Source organism: Cottoperca gobio, chromosome 21 (assembly GCF_900634415.1).
Source record: "Cottoperca gobio chromosome 21, fCotGob3.1, whole genome shotgun sequence".
NCBI lineage: Eukaryota > Metazoa > Chordata > Actinopteri > Perciformes > Bovichtidae > Cottoperca > Cottoperca gobio.
Genome location: NC_041375.1, coordinates 11,984,253 through 12,001,814, shown reverse-complemented (window position 1 = coordinate 12,001,814; position 17,562 = coordinate 11,984,253). Strand labels below are relative to the sequence as shown.

General features: G+C 40.2%; 1 protein-coding gene across 1 annotated transcript in view; it reads right to left on the bottom strand.

Annotated features, from left to right (window-relative positions):
- Positions 1–17,562, bottom strand: part of cps1 (carbamoyl-phosphate synthase 1, mitochondrial) — a 51,604-nt gene that overhangs the window by 22,027 nt on the left and 12,015 nt on the right. Inside the window, exons 14-26 of the mRNA XM_029458880.1 lie at positions 17,261–17,450; positions 16,766–16,923; positions 16,535–16,663; positions 14,643–14,787; positions 13,627–13,837; positions 13,044–13,242; positions 12,713–12,889; positions 10,286–10,404; positions 6,932–7,073; positions 6,539–6,604; positions 6,208–6,271; positions 5,890–6,071; positions 4,114–4,308 (exon numbers count right to left, since the gene is read on the bottom strand). Of these exons, the coding sequence (XP_029314740.1) occupies positions 4,114–4,308; positions 5,890–6,071; positions 6,208–6,271; positions 6,539–6,604; positions 6,932–7,073; positions 10,286–10,404; positions 12,713–12,889; positions 13,044–13,242; positions 13,627–13,837; positions 14,643–14,787; positions 16,535–16,663; positions 16,766–16,923; positions 17,261–17,450 (1,977 nt within the window). The remainder of the gene's footprint in view (positions 1–4,113; positions 4,309–5,889; positions 6,072–6,207; positions 6,272–6,538; positions 6,605–6,931; positions 7,074–10,285; positions 10,405–12,712; positions 12,890–13,043; positions 13,243–13,626; positions 13,838–14,642; positions 14,788–16,534; positions 16,664–16,765; positions 16,924–17,260; positions 17,451–17,562) is intronic.

Genomic DNA, 17,562 nt, shown 5'->3' with positions numbered 1-17,562 from the left:
AGTTTTGGTGATCTGATTAATATGGCTCGTGAAGGTGAGGTTGCTGTCGAAAATGACTCCAAGGTTCCGGATGTGTGGGGAGGGAGACAGAGTGGAGTTATCGATGGTAAGGGAGAAGTTATTGTTGTTTTTGCTGAGGGATTTGGGACTGATAATGAGCACGTCAAATGTATCACAGTGTCGCTTGGTTTCAGAATTTTGTTGATGGTGGAGAAGGGAGCCTTGTGGTTGGAGGAGCCGGAGTGTATGAGTTGAGAGTAGTAAGAGGACCGGGCTGTGTTGAGGGCAGTTTTGTATTCTTGTAGGTAGTCTGCGTATGCTTGGCGGTGAACTGTTAAACCAGTTTTCTTGCAGAGTCTTTCAAGTTGACGTTTTCGGGATTTCATTGTGTGGAGTTCAGGAGTATACCAGGTGAGCGAGTGAATGTGACAGTTTTGATTTTGATGGGAGCCAGTTGATCAAGACAGAAGGAGAGTGTGTTGTTGTAATAATGAACCAGTTCTGTGGGATTATCAGACAGCAGGGAAGGGGAGGCGGACAGTGTACTGGAAATGGCATCGGAGAGAGCGGTGGGGGAGAGAGATTTGATATTTCTGATGCTTATATTCCGTTTTTCTTTGAGGGTGGGGATTGGGATGTCCATGTCCATGGTGATTGCCAGATGATCGGAGATGTTGAGGTTGAGGCTGGAGAGTTGGTGATTTGTCAGACCAGTTGAGCAGACTAGATCCAGGATGTGAGTGGGACTGTGGGTGGGGAAGTTGAAGCAATGGAGCAGTTCCAGAAAGTCTATGGCAGGTTTGCAGTTGTCGTCGACGTGGATATTGAAATCCCCCAGGAGGAGAGCAAAGGGTGAAATTGCACAAAGCTGGGTCAGAAAGTCAGAGAGGTCAGATAGAAAGGAGGAGTTTGGCTTGGGGGGGCAGTAAATAATGGCAGTGACCAGGGGAGTGGAGCCAGAGAGTTTAAAGCCGAGGTGTTCAAATGAAGGAGCGGCAGGAGTGGAAATGGTGGTTATTTTAATGTCCTTTCTGTAGACTGCAGCAACACTACCTCTCCGCCCTTCAAGATGAGGTTCATCGATGTATGTGAATCCGGTGGGTGTGGTCTGGTTGAGTGAAAAATAGTCCATGGGTTTGTGCCAGGTTTCAGTTGAGACAGAGGAAGTCCAGGTTGTGGTCAGTGATGAATTCATTTAGAATGAGGGTTTTATTGTTGCATGAACGGGTGATGAGCAGGGCCAGTTTTAGATGACGTTGTTGTTTTGTGATCGGTTGGGAGGACTGAGGGAGGAGACTGGAGATTGGACAGATTCACGTGCTGTTTGTTGTGATGACGTAATGCGGAAGTGGGGATGCGACGAGATGGCCACAGTGACGGGATGGAGTTTTGGGACGTGAAGTTGTTGGTGAAGAAGCGGCCAGAGCCTCTGTATGGCATTAAACTTTTTTTTCCTCTCTTAGGCATTATGTTTTACACAAAGAAATGTATACACTTAAATGCATATAAGAAACAGAAAGAAGATGTAGTTCAACAAAACAAAAGCATTTAAAATACTGAAGTCCTTTGACCTAAGAGATATTTGACAGAGGTATTTCATACGAGTCACAGCAGAGAAGACGAGTAGTCAAATATTGAACTCCTTTAGCCTAAGGGATCTCTGACAGAAACATACGAGTCACAGCAGAGAAGATGAGTAGTCAAATATTGAACTCCTTTAGCCTAAGGGATATTTGACAGAAACATACGAGTCACAGCAGAGAAGACTAGTAGTCAGGTATTGAACTCCTTTAGCCTAAGGGATCTCTGACAGAAACATACGAGTCACAGCAGAGAAGACTAGTAGTCAGGTATTGCCTTAGAATGAAAAGGTTAAACCAGCGTTAAACCATGTGTTTTAACTTACTTTGTACAACGGGGACAAAGGGAAGTAAAGTATCGACCAGAGAAGTCGAAAGCCCACTTGAGTTTTTGATGAAGGTCAAGTATGGAGCGGAAAGTTGTAAACGCTTAAAAACCTGGCAAGACTTCAAGAATGGTGTGATGAATGTGGTTTCCCGGCAGTAGGGTCGTTAAGTACGGCACAGATAGGGAAACTAGGCATGAATTCCAATGTTATTTTATACTATTTTAATTCTGCTATTTCTATGATGGTACTTCAGACTCATTTACATCAACACTGTGATTATTGTACTGTAAATGCTCTTATTCTGTCTATTGTTGTACCAATTGTTGTGTTTTTGCTGTGAAGCACTTTGGGCTGCAATTCTTGTATGAAAGGTGCTATACAAATAAAGCTTATTATTATTATTATTATTAATTAGTAAATTATTATAAAAATGGCATTAAAAAAATAGGAGGACACCAATTTGGTTGATCCATGGCCTGGAAATATTCATCGCCGATCATCCATCACTAGTATTTAACCTGAGCTTTGTTTTGTATTTCAATCTGTAGATTATAAATACAGTTACATAATGTTTGAACATTGCTTGATTACAGCCACTTGAGACTGAAAACAAAGAATCGATATCACATCAAGGGTGTGTGTTTGCACTTCGCCTTGTAACAAACCCTCTCATACAGCAAGGCCCGTAAACTACAGACACTTTAAAGGGTTCAAGAATTAAATGTGTACTCCATGTCTGTCAAGAACAGGACTTATCAAAGAGTAGGAGAGAGTATAAGTGCGGCAACAGTCAGAAAGTAGGGCTTCAATTCATCTTCCTTTTTTTCCCCCTTTCAGTTCACATGAATGAGAGAAGAAAGAATACGTGAAAGAAGTCTAGCAGTGAGAAAAAGGCTGTATGTCCTCATCATCATCATTATCATCATCACTCTTTCTGTCCTCTCCAGCTCTCTGCAGGTCTAGCATTTTTCTCTCTATCATTACCCACTGTTCACTCGCCAGGTGGGATGCCATTAACAAACACAAAATAGCTTCCCCGAGACCCGAGAACCGCCTCCCCATGGCTCTACTGGAGTTATTCCAGCCCAATAAAAACAAACTGTTTCTTCAAGATCGGCAGGGAAATAGAATATGTAGGTAGACTCTGGAGAGACACAGAACTTTATCCGTGTGTAACGGCTAATCGCTCCTCAGTGGTAACTGAATACATGAGCAACGGTAATGGAAGAGACATATTCCAGTGCTCCACGTGAGCAGAGCTTCATTGTGATGTAGCCGCCAGCTAGTTGAGAGGGCCAAACACAAGGAAAATGCTTAACAAGACCGTAATCTGTGGGGCTCAAAGCCCCTGTGAGGAAGAAAGTTCTACAAATAATGAGACATGTTCATCTGTAGGGAAAGGTGTGACATTGTAGCTGTAACTAAAGATAATGTTATGTGTGGAACAACTAGTTAACTGGTTGCTCTGTATACTCCAACGTAGATGAAGGACGAATGAGGTGCTCTTGGAAATCGGTGAAAATACAGGATGACAGGAAGGCAATTCAGACACTCCAAAATGTCAGAACAAGTAACAATGAGGACCTAACAGGGTCGAAACATGCTGGCTTTTAAATACATACAATACAATACTACAATAAATTATTTGTAATATTGCCTTCCTTATTGCTACTCTTGGAGCACCTGGATTGCCTTCCCTTTCCTCCCGTCTATAATGTTATGCGTGCTTGGTGTGTATGTGAGGTGGACAATACCAAAACAAATGACATTTTTCTAAACATATGAACAAAAATATATATTAAAAAACCAGAAGAGAAGAAACTTTTAATGCCCAAATAGCTGCACCAGGAAACTGTTAGGACAACCAGATTTATTTGGAAAACCCAACATTAAAATTGTTAGTGATATCTCGATACCTTCAGATGTTTTGTGACGATGATATTATTGTGATGATAAATGTAAGACTTTCATAAAAGAAATCTATATGTACACAAATCTAAATTAGAAAATAAAAATGACCTACATGGGATTGTCCATTTGCCTGAACTAACATTCTCCCAGCACCCTGAGCTTACCTCCTCTGCTAACTCATTTACTGGTGCATTTGTTTTGTGTGCATATTGTCCCAACCCATACCAGAAAAAAAAACCATGCTACCATATATCTGTAACACTCGTGCTATGCAATATGCATTTGTTTCTCACCAGGGAGATGAGGGCCCTCCATGGGGCTTGGGCTACCCCGAGATCATCTAGTATACGGGAGAAGACAGAGCGTTCCTCAGCCCGATCGATCTGCAGAGGGCTCGTCCCCAGAATCTTCACCCCATTGAGATGCAAGGGGACAGCCAGGTTGTTGGGGATCTGGCCTCCGACTGACACAATGCTGCCAGAGCAACCCTGGAGAGGAGAGAGCGGAAAAAAAGAACAATGTGTGAGATAAAAAGAGGATAGCTGGCAGAATAGAAAGAATAAGAAGTGGAAGGAGGAGAAAAAAAGGACTGGATAAGGAAAGATACTCTCAAGTGTTGGACCTCCTGCCACTGGCCTATCAGCCAAGATTAAGTGTCTGAAACCTGTGACCGCTTCCAATTATTCTGGCCAATGATTACATAGTGAAAATATGACAAACAAAAACAGTTGATCTCCGTTGTGCCGTGTAAGTTTAGTTATCACTAGAAAGTGTGTGTACAATTGGTGTGCTTCTTTTAATAACAGCATGCAGCCCCTTTTCCTGTCCAGCTGATCCAGGGGGGGATGTTGTTTCCACGGCAATGCCATGTTGTATCTCTTCATTATTCATGGGGCTGCTCCCATCCAGGGTTTATCTCCATGCTCTAGTGCCGTATTTTTCACGCACACACGGACTGTAGCTGTGAGAGAGGGATTGATGGTAATGCTATCACCCTGAACAAACAAACGCTTAATCAAACTCTGATCCCATCGCGACTTTAACTGGAATTACAATTCCTCTGCAAGGGAAAGTCAATGGACATTAGTACGCAAACACAGAACACAACATAAACACACAGATATCAACAAACATATACACCAAAAACATCAGGGAAATAGCCGATGTTCATGCCCTTGAGCATGTTTGGCCTACTTTAGAGTCAGCTGCGCTCCATGCACACAACAGTAGTACAGAGTAGCATTGGACAATAAGGTGTGTGTGTGTGTGTGTGTGTGTGTGTATATATCATTATATTCATGTTCTAATATAACAGGTCTTGTCATGCATGTAAAATCATATCTTAAATAAAATTGATATACATATGCATGTCAAGTTCCATATAACTCAAATGATAATCACTACAATTATTAGTTTTCTGTACGACACTAGCAGAATACAGATTATATACCTACAACCACAGGGACTGTGAGCAAACCATGAAGAACCCCACACTCCTGTAACTACAGAAACATAAGCTCTTAAATCTTAGGTTGACCTATAGAGCGGCATAATAAGTGTCCCAATTAGGAATTATTTTTGTCTTTCAGACAGACAGACAGATTTAGTTTGGCTTCTTCAAATAGCCAAGACCTAAGGCACATAAAGTTGCATGCTTAACCTGTTTCTGAGTTTACCTACAAGTTTATAAATAATTAACAGAGGTTTTGGGGAAATAACCCACGGCCATCCTGCTAATTTAATTTTACTTTTTCAAAGAATAACTCTTGAGCACTCTCGTTTGTCTGCAGGACTACAGAAAAACTAATGGGCTGATTTTCCTGAAAATTTGGTGAAGGGTGAAACATGGGCCAAGAATGAACCTATTAAATTGTAATCATAATGACGGGGCAGATACACAAAGGATACAGTGAGTGCGTGTGGCACAATTATCATTTATAATTGAAAAATGTTATCGTCCACTAACTAAACATTTTTTATGATAAAAAGAAAGAGGTATAAAGATCTTTTGTATCATTCGTTTGATTTTAGTTTAATAAGAAATGGCATGTTTGCATGCGTGTCCTAACCTCCTGTTCGGTGATGTCCAGGATGCGTTCCAGGGTCAACTCCTCAAAGTAGAGGCGGTCACACTCGTCAAAGTCGGTGCTGACGGTCTCAGGATTGTGGTTGACGACCACCGTCTTCTTGCCCATCTGTCTCAAAGCTCTGATGCTGGACACCGCGCACCAGTCGAACTCAACACTGCTCCCTGGTGGATCATATAGTTGATAAATGTAAGTATGTTTCACAAATTCAGCATAACAAATAGACAACTGCATATTATTATAATCAGCAAAGCTATATTTGAGTTGCATGAATATGTAGAAGCTTATTGTTGAGCTCACCGATGTGGTAGGGCCCACAACCAAGAACCATAATTCCGTGGTCTTTAAAGTCCAGATCGTTCTCCTGTTGAATTGGATAAATCGACAAACCCATTGTTGATGATGCACTCTTGTGGACATCATTAATTCTAGAGCACAGCTAAATAATTCTGTTTTACAATTAATTTTATAAAAAGTATTCTAATTTGTATTATTGTTTTCATAACAAAGTAAAATGTTGAAATTGTTAAAATACTAATCGTATTTTCTATTAGACAATTATTAGATCTACATACTGTACATCGTAATGGAACTATAATATTGTTTTCCCCAGTTAGAAGATCTCACATACCTGACCATGATAGGTACAATACAGGTAGTTGGTCATGGCTGGATACTCAGCTGCCAAGGTGTCAATCTGAGAAGAGGGATCAGAGATGCAGGTTAAAATCAGTCACATGTGTAAAATAAGAGCAATTCTACTTAAGTACATTTACCTCCAACACTTTTGGTACACTTAGCCACTAATTACTTTGTGATAGATTGTTCATATTATTTCCTTAGTTTTGCGTGTTTTGACCGGTGAATTAGGAATTACACTCTGGACAAAACACATGTCAATACTGTATGAAGGGTAAAGACAGATAATAATAATAGCTATACCCTTATGCCCCCGACATATTTTCAGACTACCCTCATTTACGTTTGTGGCCAGTCAGCTTGCTTGTGCGTGTGCGTTGCTCACCTGTTTGACCCAGGGTCTGATGCCGTGAGCCAGCCTCAGCTCTCTGGTTGCCTTCTCACTGGATCCCAGTAACTGACCAACCTGCCGGTCTGAGAAGCCGTCCTGCTTGGCCTTCAGCAGCTGCTCCGTGGATACTGTATCACTGTTGGAAATGACAATAAGTGTTGGTAATTATACAGCCGGTTCACTAAACCTTTCAGAACTCCAGTTTAAAATGTATTTTTCATTTATTAGGTAAAAAGTTTGCATTGGAACAACAGTGCTTTTTTTCATATTGTGCTATAACAAAATCCCCCTTTATGCTAAGAAATTGTTTAATTCTGGTACCACAGGATGTCCACTGCAAAGTAGAGGTAACCAGAGTCATTCAATCATCTCTTAACCTTAAAAGTTTCATGCACAATATGCCCGACATGAATGTGATTGTAAGGCAAATTTATTATTGAATGTTTTCCGTCTGTGGCCCTTCTCATATACTGTATCTGTGTATTTTCAAGTTCACTGAACTAAGATGGTCATTTCAGCAAGTGGGTCATGACTGGCTCGCCTACCACCTCAGAGTGATCAATAACACATCGAAAAGCAAGGCACCGAGGTGCCAAAGCACCAGGTTGGCCAGTGCAGCAGTTTAAGACGCACTTTAAAAATCGATAAAAATTCCAGCTGTAAGGTTAAAAAGGAAAGATTGTGTTCGGTATCAAGAGGCGATTTTGAACTGGATCAATTTGGACCAAATACTTACATCTGGCTGGTTACCCCTTTATCTAACTTCAAAGTGTAGTTTACGGAAAATGATGGGACAGGGACAGGGAGATGAGCACAAGAGGACAGTGAGAAAGAGGAGACCGTTAAAAGAACTTGAATTATACAGTATTTTCTGCATTCATTATTATTTTTAATCTCACATTAAATAAAGTACTTAATAATTTAAATAAATATATGTAATGTAGTTTTTTAAGAAATGTAAAGTAAACACAAGGTGCTTTCTTCGTTTGCTTCCCAAATTAAAATAACATAATAAAATAATGCATGATGAAATGGATATTGATCTCCTCATGTAACTCCCACTAAGAAAGTGTATTTTCTATAATGTCAATTTTACTTTAACCCTATGTAGAGACAAAGTGAAGGAGTTCTTATTTCTAGTAAACCACAACTTGCTCTCCCTCCTTATCTGAATTATTTATGACCGTAGAGCATAACAATATTGGAAATGTCAAGTGTGTTTTAACTCCCACTACACATGGCCGGGCTGAGAAATAGCAAACCCAAAGATCAGCGAGAGAGCGCGGCTGAGTCAGAGAGACATTTGATCAGAGAGCGCAGTTATCTTGTGTACAATTATCCTCAGTGGAAGAGCAGTTAAAAGCGAGCGGGAAATCCTTTGCATGCCATGACCTTATGTACATATGCCCTCACACACAAATAAAACAGGAAAAACACATTAAGACAATGTTTGTGTGCGTGTGCATTCAAAGAGTGAAGAAAAGGGACCGCTAGATATTCTCACATATGCTTATAAGAACATACGCACACACTAAAACTAAACTTTAAAATGGCACTTGGATTTTCACATATCAATTTTTGAACCTTCAAAGTATGAGAATGACATTTGTGTGTGTTACTACTGTCCTTACACAATGAGTAAGTCCATTTAATTGTAATTCATATCGTGCCCAAGGCTAATATAGCTACCTAATTATCTCTGTACTTAGATTCATGCGTTTCATGTGTTTATGTCTACATGTGTTTATGTCTATAAGAGTTTGATCATACTGTATTTTAAAGCAAAATGTCAGTGCAGAATATATCCTGGTTCCAGCAATGAGAGGATCTGCAGCTTTCTTCTGTCATGGATCTTTGTAAATTGAACATCTTTTTCTTAAGAAGACATATTGGCCTTTGGGAAAATGATGGGCATTTATTCACAATTTCTTTAGACATTTCATTCCCTCCTTCATAATACTAGAAATACTACACAGCAAACTTCTACTAAACCTGACCCGTTTCTTTCATATTTTTCTAATTGCATTTCTAATGTTATAAAAATAAATATTTGACTTGATTGAGGACTAATTATTGGTCGTCGTTTGTATAGCACTCATACCTTTCCAAACAATTCATTTTAACAAACAAATTATTTACAAGGGAAATTTGAAGGATTGTTCTTATTTATATCAATAAATATCCTCCCGTCCTGACTACAGCAATAGAAGCTCCAACAATCGTATGCACGAAAGCAAAGAGTCTGCTGACCAGCAGAGCCTGAAGCCCACCTGTACTCAGCTCTACGCTCCATCAGTCTGGCAGTCTATTGTTGTGTGCGCATCGCAGTGTCTCCTGCTCCAGAGAGAGTGGAGACTACAACAGCCATGTGTCAGCGTGTTGCGCTGGGCGCCCACCAGACGGCCAGCCATTAATTATTAAACAGTAGAGTCAGAAGGAAGTAACCTGTGGCTCAGCCATGAACATTCACAGTGGCTGTCCAGGTAAGAGCCCTCAGCCCTCAGGCTCTTACCAGGGTAGAGAGAGGGCGAGAGAGGGAGGCGAACCACAAGAGAAAAAGAGACGTGAAAAGACTAAAAAAGGTCCAGCTCATTTTTGAGGAGTTTTTCAGTATTCAGTAATTTCTGGAACCGATGGTAGGCATTACTTGCCAGTAATACAAATATTCATTAAATGGAACGCTGTGTTAGTTAGTTAGTTAGTTAGTTAGGATCTTGCTGTGACATATCATACTGTGCTGAAATATTTGTGTTTTGGCTTTTTATTTTACAACCGTGGGACACAGAATATTCTTTTGAAAGCCAGAGTAATAAAATGATCAAACTGAATGTATTAATTTAAAACAAAAACTAAGAATATAATTTCCCTGCAGGTTTTACAACATTCCATTAATAGTCTGTAGCAAAGAAGCAATACTAACCTGCAAACTAACAAAGCCTAGGGCAGAGATAATGAGACTGATAGCCAGGAGAGGAATGTATATGGCAAGGAGGTGATACTGACAGGGACTGAGCCAGCTTGGGAACTAGGATAGGAATTACAATTTATTCCATAAATTGATAATACTTTGTGGTGCAATGGACTGCAACTTTATGGATGGATGGAGGGGTGGATGTAAAGTACTTTAGAGGAGAAAGTTCCACTTGACTAGATATTTCCAACCATCAAAGAGAAGGAAAGACAGATACCATATAGCAAGTGTAACTTTAACTGTTGTTCTTGCGGACGGCACTATTTACACACTGCATACACTCAGACAAGGACACAGACCGCACAAAAGTATCGTATTCCTTGAATTCCTAATTCAACAGCACATTGCAGAAATATAAAAAAGGACCAAAAAGTGACCTGTTGTAGTTTTCCAGATGCTTCTCCATCAGTGTTATCCTGTAGAGTTTGTGGAGGAACCACTTGTCGATGGACGTCAGCTTGTGGATCTCATCAACACTCATACCACTGTGGAGAGCCTAAAAGGTGGAGACAGAAACCAGACTCAGCATTACATTTATCATTCATCAAGTTCATCATCATCATCCTGCATGTCCCCGATGGGAGCATTCTGAGCGCAGACATCCAACACTGTAGGTTTCACAAAGTTTCAACAGATTCTTTAATAAATGGATTACGATTAAAACCAAGTGTGACGACCCCTCCTGTCTGTGCGTGTGCGTGTGCGTGTGCGTGTGATGCCGGCCTGCTTGGGTTCTGCTTCACTCTCTCTCAGCTCCCACAATGTCTCCTGGTTTGGTCGCTTTGTTTCGTCTTTTCTTTTAGCATGAAACCTCTTCATACACTATTTCTACCCTGGCACTCGCATACTCATAAGCTCTACTGATTGCTCATTCATTTGTTTTGTAAATTTTAAAAAATTGTAGTAAATAGTTTTATTTTTCAGGGGGTTTTCACACATGTTACAAATCATTCAGTGAACCATCCCTGGATAGGAGCGGTCATTCAGAAGGGTCACAGTAAGTGTCTAAAGACTTTCCTTTTTGATAAAGCTTATAGTTAGGGCTGGCTCAGGTTTGCCTTGGATCAGCCCCTAGTTATGCTGCTATAGGCTTAGACTGCCAGGGGACACCTCCCTGCTCTCCTCCTTCTCCTCCTCCTCCTCCTCCTCCTCCTCCTCTCTCCCCTCTCTCTTCTTCTCCCTCTCTATCTGTATGCATTTATGTAAATGTATGTTACTAACTCATCATCCAGGGCATCATCCCCAGAGTTTCTGTGTCTCATGTGGCAGGTTACCTCTGATAAAGTTTACGTCAGGATCATGAATCGTGCTGCGCCTGCTGCCCTGGTCCTGCTGGACACCGGGAAGCCTTTGTGACATTTTCCTGGATTCATCCATACTTTTTTTTTTTTTTATCACAACATCATTTCTGTCAAATGTTGTATTTGTACTATGTTGTTTATCCTGTACACACGACATCTATTGCACGTCTGTCCGTCCTGGGAGAGGGATCCCTCTTCAGTTGCTCTCCCTGAGGTTTCTAACATTTTTCCCCCTTTAATTATGGGGTTTCTTTTAGGAAGTTTTTCCTTGTGCAGTGCGAGGGTCTAAGGACAGAGAGTGTCGTAACCTGTACAGTCTGTAAAGCACACCGAGACAAATGTATAATTTGTGATATTGGGCTATACAAATACATTTGATGCTTTTTTTATCCATCACTTTTCAAGGACTCCTTCAAGTACTATAGTAAGTGTAGATTGGCCTTTTTATGAAAAATCTGATATCAACCCAGTCCGTGTCATTAACCTGTAATATGACAGAAGTCATGCCCTGCCAACAGCATGTAAATATGTTTTATCCTTTTTATATTAAATGGATGACCGGAGGAATCATTCCAGGTTAGTGTGGGAGGATTTTACTCAGCAGTCTGTAAAACGTGCAGTGAAACCTGCCTTGCCCTGTAAATAAGGAGTTTCTAATCAAGCTGCACGTGATGATCACTGTGACTTTCAGTAGAGTTTTAGTGTCTGGTGTGATTTCACAAGCAAATCAAGATGCAAAACACATATACGTATTGGAAAAAATACATTCTGTAACTAATGTTAAAGAAACATGCCAATGTTTTGGGTTATTTGAGTGCTGAGGATGCCTGTGATGCAAAACCTGAGAACAAAATGACCAGCAACATATGAGAGAACTAAATCTCACGTATTTTCTTCCAGTATCTTCTATCTTTGCTACTTATCATAGCATAGGTCTGAGTAACTGGTTAGGAGAGTAGCTGTGTCTTATGGCCTTAGCTGTTTTTTTCACACCATATAATAAAATATTGTCTCAATCGGTCCTACAGACATGTAGGTTTCAAAACCAACCCGGTGGGCAACAGAGGTTAGCTGAGAGTAACAGTGACTGTGCTGACCACTGTGAGGAAATATTGCTGGTGTTTGATTGCTTGGAGATAAGATGTGGATCATTAATCCCTAATGCTGTCGCCATCCCCAGTGATCACACTCCATATTCAAACGGGACACCAAAGCTCACACAGTTGAAGGTTTTGACACTGAGACAACCTCATTCTGCTCCTCTTTCAGCTGATGATAAAAGCATGTTGCAAGTGCTGGACGTCACTGTGTTTGAATGATGGAGCTTGACCCTGTGTCTAGATGCGCTATGCATGTTTATCAGATTCTATGAGATAAAACTAAGGGTAACAGCACGGTATTGGGCAAGCACAAAAACGGATTTCTCTGTAACACTTCATTTTAATGAGAAAACTCTATTAAAACTGTTTCATTCATTATTTACGTTATGAAAGCTTAGTGTACCTTGGCGATGGAGAAGATGCGAGTGATGGAGGGCACAGCCAGCTCTTGTTGCAGGTCCTGGGTGTCGGCCCAGGCTTTCTTGAGTGGGAGCCGGGGAACAAAGCCATCCACTGATGGATGACACATCCTCAGGGCCTTCTGCATACTCTCCTCAAAGGTCCGGCCAACTGCCATCACCTGAATTCAGAAGAGGGAAATAAATGACAGAATAATCTTGCTGACAAACCGAACCAAAAACATAACCTCCTTGGCAGGTGTAATAATATGGGTGTGTGAGTAAACTGAATAAGCAAGTGAATGAGTGAATGTTAAGCCGTGGATCCTCTCCCACCTCTCCGACACTCTTCATGGCACTGCCTATTTCATGGGACATGCCCTGAAAGCGGTCCAGGTCCCAGCGGGGGATCTTGGTAACGATGTAGTCGAGACTGGGTTCAAAGCAGGCTGTGGTCTTCTCTGATACAGCGTTCTTGATCTCCGGTAGAGTGATACCCAAAGCCAGCTTAGCGGCAACAAATGCCAAGGGATACCTGTGAGAAAGTCATTATGCATTTTAATTTGACGTTTATAAAGTTATGTGAATTCTTGAGCACATATAGATGAATAACCAGCTTGTAAATTACCAAAACATTACATTTTTAATCTAATCTTAAATACTTGGCAGTACTTCCGCTGCCCACTAGAGGACGCACTGAGGTCAACCAGTATGTCATAAAATAGTCATAGTAAAGAATTTCAATTTGAAGTAAAGTATATAAAATAAAGAATTAAGATTGTATTTTATTCAAAAGAATGTCTATAGTATACTATGCTGTTAAAAATAGCCATAATATAATAATTCATACAAAATAATTAATCAATTATGTCATAAAGAAAGTCAGAAATAAAGTCACAGTATAGTATGGTCCACTCACCCTGTGGCTTTGGATGCCAGAGCCGAGCTTCTGGAGAGCCGGGCGTTAACCTCAATGATGCAGTACTCCAGGGACGCTGGGTGTAGAGCGTACTGGATGTTGCACTCGCCTATAATGCCGAGGTGACGAACCACTTTGATGGCCGTCTCTCGGAGCATGTGGTACTCCTCGTTGGACAACGTCTGGCTCGGTGCCACCACTATGGAGTCCCCTGAAGAAGTACAGGAAGGATATAAAAGGCTTCAAACAGTGTTAACAGTCTCTGAACGTCAGTCAATGAGCTTATACAGCACGTAAAGCAACTTAAAGCCTGTTCCTCATTTGGATTCAAAACAGGGCGCAGTAAATATCCCGTGTAAAGCTTTACCCTATACATCTCAACCTTTTGTTGTAAATGCTTGTTTGTGCGGTTTTCTTTTCTTCAGAACATTTAAGAATAAACGATAAAGGCTATCACTTTATTTACCAAAACATCCAAGCTTGTGTCATCTGAAACACATTCCTGTATAGTTACTGCAGCGAGAAATATCTATCAAACAACATCATGTCACACACATTTACAACGGCCATTACAATCTGTAAAATCTGTTATGGAAAGTTTTCATCCAATTTAATGAACATTTTTAAAAGATCACTCAAACCACCTTTAATCTTAGGGACACTTCAAGTGTCTCAGTCTGAACAAGTTCTGGATGTTGGCTAAAAGAACTGAACTTAACCCAAAGGCTAAGGTTTTCCACTCTATAGATAGTAGAGACTCTCAATGTTTTTCTGATCTACAGAAACAACACAAGGACAACAGTTGTTAAAAACATCCGTCATCTTGCCAGATAAAGTACATTTGGTCAACATGAATAACCTGCTCACACTGAAAAGAGCAAAAAGAAAAACATGTTCACCCTGAAGCAGCCTCTCAAGAGAGAATACGAGGTTTTTAAGTAACAGAATAGCAAACACAACAGAACAAAAGTGAAGGCAGGATACTACAAATCAGTATGTAGTGCATGTTCTAGTACCTGTGTGAATGCCCAGTGGGTCGAAGTTCTCCATGTTGCAGACGGTGACGCAGTTATTAGACACGTCTCTCACCACCTCGTATTCCACCTCCTTCCAGCCCATCAAAGACTTCTCCACCAGGATCTGCCTGCTCATAGCCAGAGCCTACAGAACAATATGCACAGAATATCCTCAGTTCAGATGCTGTGTGTCAACATTAACTTTTACACAGCTGGTAGAAACAAGAAGATAAGTTAAATAGCTCTGGGATGTAAATAATACAGTTGGGTGGCTTACAATCAATGGTTCAATGATCGTTTTTAGCACTTGCTTACACTCTACTTATTACTAATGCTTACTCATTATAAAAAAGTGCAACAAAAAAGACTATCTGGGATGTAAGGTAAACATTGCATGTTAACACACATCTCTCCCATTGACGGATTTTGAGCTATTGTCTGAATGTACTCAAAACACAATTAACGCCGTTATTGGTTTTACACATAGAATAACAATAACAAAAACAGATTGGGTGCTACGGTTTGGTAATGACTACTCATTAAGTAGAAATCATTAAGAATTACATGCGAAGTTAATGTACATCAATAAACTATTTGGTGTAATTGTTTAACATAATGAATACATTGAATTTTAATGTAAACCCAACATCAGAGGAAGGAAACTTTCTTTCATAGAAGCAGTCAAACAGATGGCTGTATATGTTCAAACAACCAAGAGACCAATAAATTAACATTATAATTCAATTATGCATGAATTACAGCCTCAATAACTAGCATACAGTAAGTCTCATTAGAAACTAAAACCTCATAGTTACATATACTATAATTATTTTTCTCATCACTATATTGGATTGCATTAAATTACATGAGTTTTTGTGTCTATTCCCGTATAGATTATGTCTCGACAGAAAAGCTACTTTATGTATAAAATACATTAAATGTGCAAAATAAACTAGAGTGCTGCTTCCCTACATCTTATTATACTTATAATGTAGAAAAAGGTAAGTAACCACACTTTTTATTAGTTGAGAATTGGAATACTGTGAATAATGTGGACCAGTTACAAGAACATTATATTACAGGTCATTTAGCAGACGCTCTTATCCAGAGCGACTTACATTGAACTAAGTACAGGGACAGTCTCCGACCTTCTAGTGTTTTGTTTGGAAGGCGTACCACTAGACCACTAGGCCATCACCCAACATGTACTAACAGTTTACACAGGTACACATGCAGTGGATAGAAATAAACTAAATACTCTTTTGATAATGCTGAGGATATAGGGTGAAAGGAATAAGAGTCTACCTTGGGTTTTCATTTTGTATGTTTGTAAAAGACTGGACAACGACCTTTTGAATTACGTTTTTGCTCTGTACCTGATACAAAACAGAAGAATGGCTGCTGAGCAAAATCGGCAAAGACACATTTGCCATTGAAACTTCAGAATTAAACAAAATATTAATTTTAAAATGGAAGAAGAGAAAAGCAACAAGACACATACAGCATGGAATAAATAAGTATGCACCAATCTAAAACATTCTGGCACAGACTGTTCATTTTGCAGCCTGTGATCACAGATTATAACTGCCGTCAGACGTAGTGCTGGACGAACGCAAGAGAATGTTGCTAAGCAACAGCAAACTATTCCCTTCTTGGCAGAACACCAAAGTAACATGTCTTAACAATTTCAAAGCTTTTGTCTTTGTGTAGGTTAATGCTGTACACATGGGTATAGGTTAAACTAAAAAAAGTGTTTAGTACCAGTTTGGGTAAAATGTTTCAATTGCCAATTTGATCTGCATGATCAACGAACAAAATAACAAAGAGAAAGAAATCTAAATAACAAAGACTAACAATTATAATTTTGTCCAGGTGCCTCCATTTATTCTGACCTGTTGAGCAGTTTGCTCCAGCTGTTCTTTGTTGGCACACAGACCAGATCCCAGACCTCCAAGGGCGTAGGCCGATCGTAACATCACCGGGTAGCCAATTTTCTCGGCCGCTTTCAAGGCATCAGATACCTGAAAGATGCACAAATATTATATTGCATTTCTATAAAATAAACTGAATACATCTACACTGCATTTCTTAAGTTTAAAGATTCCTTGTTATTGGATCCTTACCGACTCCACGGCAAAACTGGGTGCAATCTTCTCATTAATCTCCATCAGTTTGTCGGCAAAAAGCTGCCTGTCCTCTGTGGCCATGATGGACTCCACCGGGGTTCCTAGGACTTTTACACCGTACTGCTCCAGGATACCACACTGGAATAATTCAACTCCTAAACATCGCACAAGACACCAATCCAACAGATGCATGGTTAAACATACAGGCAACCTTAAAAAAAAAAAAATTTAAAGACTCATCCAGAAACTCAAGTTAGTGGAAAAACTCTCACTAAGCATCGCATGTGCCATTTAGAGAATGCTTTTATCCTACAGCAACACATCTTTGGTGAAAGTTATTTCCGACTGTCAGTGTAAGTGCCTTGCACAGAACTCCACAGGAAATGTAACCCCTAACCCTGACACACAGTCAGTGTTTTCTCCTACTTAATCCCACACAGGGAACGGAACAGGAAAAAAATCAATTGACACAAACACTTCCACACATCTCACCGCAGTTGAGTGCAGTCTGTCCACCCATGGAGAGCAGGATGCCATCTGGACGCTCGGTCTTGATGATTTCAGTTACAAATTGTGGCGTTACAGGCAGGAAGTAGACAGAGTCGGCCTGCTTGGAGCCCACTTCATTGGTCTGAACCGAGGCTATGTTCGGGTTCATGAGCACCGTCTTCAGGTTTTCCTCCTACAATGACATGTCCACAAAGTTGATTATTATTTATTTAAAAGAAAAACAGAGTTTGTCATTGTCTCGTTTACAACATTTGTGTCTTTACATTACCTCCGTGAGGAGGTTA